At 46.5% G+C, this 7,400-nt stretch overlaps 1 protein-coding gene across 1 annotated transcript in view; it reads right to left on the bottom strand.

The window, feature by feature from the left end:
- Positions 1–1,217: 1,217 nt before the first annotated feature.
- Positions 1,218–7,400, bottom strand: part of Delta (uncharacterized) — a 47,465-nt gene continuing 41,282 nt past the window's right edge. The window contains exon 6 of the mRNA XM_072901497.1: positions 1,218–6,086. Coding sequence (XP_072757598.1) covers positions 4,049–6,086 — 2,038 coding nt within the window. The 3' untranslated portion in view covers positions 1,218–4,048. The remainder of the gene's footprint in view (positions 6,087–7,400) is intronic.

The raw sequence follows: 7,400 nt of genomic DNA, 5'->3' as shown, positions 1-7,400 counted from the left end.
CACAAATCAATAAATAATATTTTCCTAATCTGTCGTTTTTCGAAAGATTCTGTGCGAATAGTGTCATCGAGTTCTGCTTCATCAACCTCGAAGAGATGACGCGCCTTCTCGAATCCGGTATGTGTGAACGGTTCTCGCGTAGTTACATAAAGTCGTAACCGGCTTACCGGTTGCGCTATCTCGCGCTGTTCCGCGACGATGCGACTTCCTCCTCGCGACTTGGACTCGTCAACCGGACCCTTTCTCTCGTCGAGTTTCTTACAAGTTCTCGCGAATACAAACGTTCCACGGCTGTATCACACTGGCGCGATCTTTGTCTTATCCTACCTCTTGAATACGATGATAAAAAACACGGAAATGATAAAAGCGCGTTTGACAAGTGATATTCTCAGGTGTCTCGGACAATTTAGTTTTCTTTTTCGTGAACACGTTATCTTAAATAACAAAAATTTATAGTTTAGATCGGAAAAATGCTAACGTCAAAGAAAATTCATTTTAATTTTATCGCACGAGAAATTTGTCACATTGAAGAATGAACCTCTTTCAAGATGTTATTTTTATATTATTAATCGCAAATATATACTTTTTGTATCCGATGAAATTTTTCTTGGATGATTAAAGGAAAAGCGGGAGAGAAGACGACACAGAGATTCATTTTTAATGTATCATTATTAATCGTCCACTGTCGTTTGCGTGACATCGTTATATTGACAATTCATCTATATTTACACGTTTCACATAATAATAATATTAATAATATTAATAATAATCGCAATTGTATACTTCTACTACAAATATACAGATGTGCTGCGTGTGTGTTGTGTATGTATACGCTGTGTTATCTTCTTGTTTTATACAAAAACGGAGGGGTAGAAGTACGCGCCTGGGGAAAGTCTTCGCAATCTTCGTCGATATGTCTCGTCGCGAACGAAAGGCCACTATTCAAAGGGATACGAGAAGGGAAAAGAAGAGAGAAGAAAAAGACGGGAATATTTTCCCGCAGAGATACGTATATATCGTCCGTACAAATAAAAAGTAGTTTGAATTCGAGAAACTAAGGAAACGCGTTTAATGCTGACAACAAGGTCAGAAGGGAAGATGGAAGAAAAGATCAAGGAAGGAATAAACAGGAATATCACGAAGGGGAATAATGGAGACCGTTCAACGATAGAGCGAGACGTATCGAATCGTCCGAAGAAGTGTAAGTACAAAAAAAATGACAACAGCTCTCTTTTTATTACATAAATCGTAATTCGTACAACATAATCTCGCATTTATACGCATGCGCTTCTCATTAATCCGGAGTCTGTACGCGCGCGAGGGCGATTGTTTAGGATTTGACAGAAGGAGGGAAATGTTGAGAGGTGAAAGTCAGACGGAAGACGTCCTTTTTTTTTTTTTTTTTTTTTTTGCCTCCGCGCGCGAACAAGACCCGAAAATAAGCCTGACTTAGTCGATACTTGCGTTTCGTTTATTTAATTATCATTATCTCGTAACAGGAACATCATCGAATCTTTGTTCGCTACAACTCACACACTCTCTCTCTCTCTCTCTCTCTCTTTCTCTTATCGTACATCGCGCACACGCGTTTCTAACGCGTTAATATCGTCATCACTGTTATCGTCGGCGCGCTAATCGCCGTTTATTTATTTTTTTACGCCGTGTAAAATCGTCGCAATCGCAATCAGCAGTCATAAATAAATAATTAATTCATCATCAACCGTGCGACTAACACGCAATACAATCGTCACTAATCTATCGCACGTTCGCGCGCGAAGTCAGCGAGCGCGCCGCCGAAATAAGCGCGGAAGGCGTGAAAATGACAGGGAATTTTCACAAAAGCCGGAATTGTGCATATTCGGAGAGGGGGAAATCCAAGTTTTTCTTTTTTTTTCTTTCTTCCTTCCCCTCGCGCGAACGAACGCGGATCGATGTACAGGTTGATTGCTCGCGGATTCGTTCGTCCGGCGCGAATAATCGCGACTATAAAGACGAGCGAATTCGCGAAATCTTAACTTTGATCTTAGTTCGACCGATTCTTTCGCAGAAGTAACAGCCGGAGGGACAACCGGTGGAGTCTGAGATGAAATCTGAGAAAGACATCTGTAAAATTAGAACGTCTTCTTTCTAAAGAAATCTTAATTTTTTCAGATGCCCCCCAGCTCTCGAGTCTTTGTAAAGTGTTTGCGTTCGAGGAAATAATAGGTCTCACTATGATCAGATGTGAGTGGAAAAAGATCCGTCGATCCGATGTTTCTTCGCGTGACGATGATCAATCCCACCGCCCTTTTTCGGTTTTCTCTTTGAATTACCTCTCGCTGATTTCGGCGCCAAACCGCTGCGAAACGAATCGCATCGTCGTCGAAACGCCGTTGTCGACGACGTCGGGTCTTTATTTCTCACTGTTCATTTTTTACGTATATATATTTATTTTTTATTTATATATATATAAATATATATATGTATATATATATATATATATATATATATATATATTTATATATATATATATATATATTTGCATAATTTATACACACGTCTATTCGTTTGTCTGTTCAGCTATACGTAGCGCGGATGTTTCATTAAATATCGTGTCTGTATGGAGAATGGTCGGAAGATATTTTGTAAGAAATAGATTATGTTTCGCGATACGAGGGAAAACCACGCGCAATTTTTTTTTTTTCAGATTTTTCCGGACCAGCGAACGAACTACCAGTCTCTTCTTCATCCTCATGCGTAACAAGTGTTTTATGTAGTTCAATGAAAATATCCAAAGAACATGCATTTTCCTTTTGTAAAGTTTCTGATAATAGTTTGTGTTTTATTCTTTGTGTATAAAATTCCTCGAAATCATTGAAAGTTAAGAAATTATTCATCGATAAGCTCGATTTAGATGACATTTTCGGATTAAAGGATTATTTTTCATTCTTTTTTTTTCATTCAAGTTGAAGAAAACTGAAAAACAGATGTTTAAAGAATTCTATATTTGCATAACTCGACTGATTGGGGTTGTCGCTGAAGCAGAAAAACCCAAAAAGTCGAGCAGCTTGTTTTTATTTTTTTGTCGAAATCGAACTCATCGTCGCTGTCTTAAACTCCAAAAATTTACTTTGCACGTTTTGTAACAAAAAAAAAAAAAAAAAAAAAAAAAAGAAAATAAAAGCAATATTAATGCCAGACATTCTCAAAAAGACAACGGTGTTCGAAGATGCTAATTCGAATGAATTCTCTCGCGACTACGTATACACACGAACACAATGCACACACACACACTCTCTCTCACTTCTTCACTTCACTCACTCTCTCGCACGCACACATAAGATCGCTCGCTGTCGCACTCTCGTTCTGATCGGCAGCTCGGTCACGCAAATTTGAAAAAAAAAAAAAGAAAAGAAAAAACTAATACCGGGAACAATGATAATGCGATACGAGTTGTAATAATATTAATAATAATAATAATAATAATAATAATAATAATAATTAATAGCAATCGCGATAATACAACATAAGTAAATAACAATAATAATAAATTAGTTCTGTACAGAGTTTCGCGTTCGAGCACGATATAATATTATACCTAAGAAATCGGGTCGGCGGCCGTCGAGGAAACCGACCGACCCCCACAGCATCGCGTTAATTCTTCTTGTCTTCGAATGTCTTTGTCGCCAGTCTGTTGTTCTTTTTGTTCCGGCGCAACAACGGAACGAAACACTCGTTCGTCGCCGGCGGCGCCGATTACGGATGTGCGATGTACTTGTGGTTCGCAAAGAAAAGTTGTAATCAAAAATTTAAAAAATTCAAAAAAAAAAAAAAGCTAGAAAAAGAAAGAAACAAATGTTCACAGACATCCGCGAGACGAAGGCGTCGCGGCGGCGGCGGCGGCGGCGGCGGCGGCGTCGCCCGAGAAAATCGAACGGTAAATCGAACAGAGTGGTCTGTCAATTCACGCACACGCACTGGCTCTAAATCTTTCACATTCTTTCACCCTCTTGCTCTCTATCACTCTAAATGGAGTCTACTATATATGTTTGGCGTCCGGAGGACACTACTACACCTCTGTCGCGAGCGTCGCCGCCAACGTGGCGTCGTGCCTGTAATGATCGTCTATCACATACACACCGCAACTACTATTGTCCGTGGCACCACTACTACCACCGCCACCGCCACCGCTTCCCGGTGGACCACTACTACCACCAGCGACGATGGCTTCCGATATCGTCGTCGGCCTCTTCATAAGCGCGGCCTCCGCAGCGCTGCAACAACTGTCCGTTGCGTTGCCAGCAAACACGGATGACCTCTTGGCGCTTTCTAGGACCCCGATACCGAGGCCCAGGCCGAGACAGTCCTTCTCCTTCTGGTAGAGGTGGGCAGACGCCCGATGGGCGGCCGCCTCTGTGTTCAGTTGCTTCATCGTCCTCGTCGTTCTGCCGTCTTGCAGCACCGGCTCCGGCTTGTAGCCCGAGCACGAGCTGTCGAGCGTCACGTCGGTTTGAAACGACGAATCCAGGTCATCCTGCCGTGCCATCGACGCGACGTTGTTCACGCTCTTGCTCGCTGTCCAGGTGTTCTTGATCATATGCGCGTCGCCCGCGCCGAGGGCGCAAACACTAGCGCTGCCTGTGCCGATCAGACCGCTACCGGCGCCACCGAGGAGACCGCCAACGCTGCCGAGACCGCTGCCGCTACCGCCACCGAGGCCACCACCGCCGCCGCCTCCACCACCTCCACCACTAACGCCACCGACGCCGATGGTACTGGCGCTACGCTTGCTCATACTACTATGTACCGCGTTTCTCTCATTCTGCAGTCTCGCTTCTTCATCGGCCTTGGCCTGTTCCCGCTTTTGTCGTCTCTTCATGCACATCACCGCAACTGTGGCGAACAATGCAAAGGCTGGCACCGCTGTAGAGAGAGTCGCAATCATCACTACGTGTTCCGTGGTTAGGCTGGCGTCCCTAGAAGCAACGTGCTTGGATAGATGGCCAGGCCAGTGGCCTGAGGATGGTTCAGCCGGCGGTGCTTTTGCCAACCCGGCGATCGTAGACGCGGATGGTAAAATGGCCGGTGATCTTACGGCGCCCACTTCCTCGCCGCAGGTGTCGCCATGCCAGGCGTTCGGGCATTCGCATACAAAACCATTGACGCGGTTCCGGCACGTGCCGCCGTTTTGACACGGCGTACTCCGACATTCGTCCACGTCTACACTGCAGTCTTTGCCGGTGAAGCCGGGTTTGCACGTGCAACGATAATCATTGATCCCGGAAATACATCTACCACCGTTGGCGCACGGCTTTGCCAGGCAGTAGTCCACTTTATCTTGGCAGAGTCGTCCGACGTAACCCGGCACGCACTGGCAGCGGAAGCTGTTCACCTGGTCCACGCAGGTGCCACCGTTCAGGCACGGATCACCCTGACAGTCGTCCACGTTGATTTCGCAGCGCTCGCCAGAGAAGCCAGCCGGACAGGTACACCGGTAACCATTAATGTAATCTGTGCAGATGCCGTTGTTCTCGCAGGGATTCGGCATGCATTCGTCGACCTGCGACTCGCAGTCGGTACCGATGTAACCGGCCGGGCAACGGCATACATAGCCGCGTCCAGAGTCGTCTTCGCAGGTGGCACCGTTTCGACAGGGTGAGTCCCGACAAGATTTCGTCGTCGTTTCGCAGTGTCGGCCACGCCAACCGGGCGGACAGGTGCAACGGTAGTTGCGATGATGCTGCTGCCTGGAGGATGACAATTCGGTACCGTTGACATAGCCACTGCCGACGGATGATTCCAGCATCGAGCAGGTTCCGCCGTTTAGGCAGGGCTTCGAGTGACAATCAAAGAGCGGCGTCTGACACTCGTTGCCGGTGAAACCTGATGGACACGAGCAGGTGTACAGGCCCTGACCGGTATTGAAGCAGGTGCCGCCGTTCATGCACGGCTTATGATTCGTGCAATAGTTGAGGTCCTGGTTGCAGAATAATCCGCCCCAGCCCTCGTCGCACGCGCACTCCCAGGGCTTTTGGCAGCTACCGTGAAGGCAGCCGGGGTATCGGACGCACTGATTGCACTGCGGACCCTTCCAGCCGTTGTGACATCTGCAACAGAACACGACAGGACGTGGTTCCTTAGTAACGCTCGGATGCTTACACAGAAGGAATAAGAAATAAATCAAAAAGCTGACGCGTATCATATCTATCTACAATCAGTAGGGTAAATGGATGACGGAGGAAATGTCACGTTTCTGCGAAAAAGCTGAATCATCTCCTCTCACGAAGATAAATCATTCTCTCCTAACTGTACATAACATTGAGCCTGTCCGGGGAGCTGTAAGAATTAGTAAAGTTGTCGCGCGGATGGATGATGCATGCGCGACGTTGATATTAGCGAATTGGGTTAGACTATTAGCCATGTCACGTTATTATGATGAAGGTCCGTGAAGTGAAGCTGGCTCTCCGTACTTCAATACTTTAGAATTCCTACTCTCCTCCCCACGTCTTCTATCCTGTCGGTCACGAGGAGAGTTTCACCAGTGACGGAAAGCAGTCAACGGGCAGAAGAAGAAGAGGGTCGACGAAATTCTGGTGCACGAGGAAGACTCTCGCGAGGGGAAAGAGGCGCGAAGCGAGGGAGACAGAGGTCGGCGACGAGCATCGAAAGATGCGCGCGAACGTGTACGATATAGCACACACGACAAGAAGACAAGCGGGGACAGGACGACTGGAGAGACTTCTCGACACCGAGCCGAAGAGAGAAAAGATTCGCGCTCCGCATGTGAAGAAGAAGAAAGTATCATGTAGTCACAGAGGAAATATCTAAGGCGAATAAAGAAAAAGAGAGAGAAAGAGAGAGAAATGAAGAAGGAAGAATAAAGAGGGTGACGTGCCAGGAGATGAAGAGGATATCGCCGGTCGGCCATTACACGCGGGGGTTATGCTTTAGAAAAGAAAGAAGAAGAAAGAGACAAAGATAGTGAAAGAGAAAGAAGATGAAACGAGAGACGGAATGAAAAGAGGATGCTATACGTATGCGCTGCATACGTACATACACAGTTATACAGCACACATCTACAGTTACAGAGAAACAGCTTCACCGCATGAGCGCAGGGTGCACATGAGAAGAAGGGGTAGGGACAAGGGGACCCAAGGTGGCGTGAGCGGGAAGAACCAGCCGCCAAAGGATGAGAGAAGGGGCCCGGGATGCGAGAGAGCGAGAGAGGCAATAGCGCGGAGGACAACTTTATGAAAGGGAGAGAGAAAGAGAGAGAGAAAGGAAAAGACGCGGGACCAACGGCACGGATAGGGGGAAGAGAAGACCAGGAGAGGAGAAGGAGATAGAATTCTGACGGAGAGGTGGGGGATGAGTTGTCGAGTAGTGTGTTCCCACGGTTCGAGCCTCGGCACAGCCGTTCA

This window comes from Anoplolepis gracilipes, chromosome 11 (genome assembly GCF_047496725.1).
Source record: "Anoplolepis gracilipes chromosome 11, ASM4749672v1, whole genome shotgun sequence".
In the NCBI taxonomy this organism is placed as follows: domain Eukaryota; kingdom Metazoa; phylum Arthropoda; class Insecta; order Hymenoptera; family Formicidae; genus Anoplolepis; species Anoplolepis gracilipes.
Note: the sequence above shows the minus strand (reverse complement) of the source record. Positions and strands in the feature narration are given on the sequence as shown.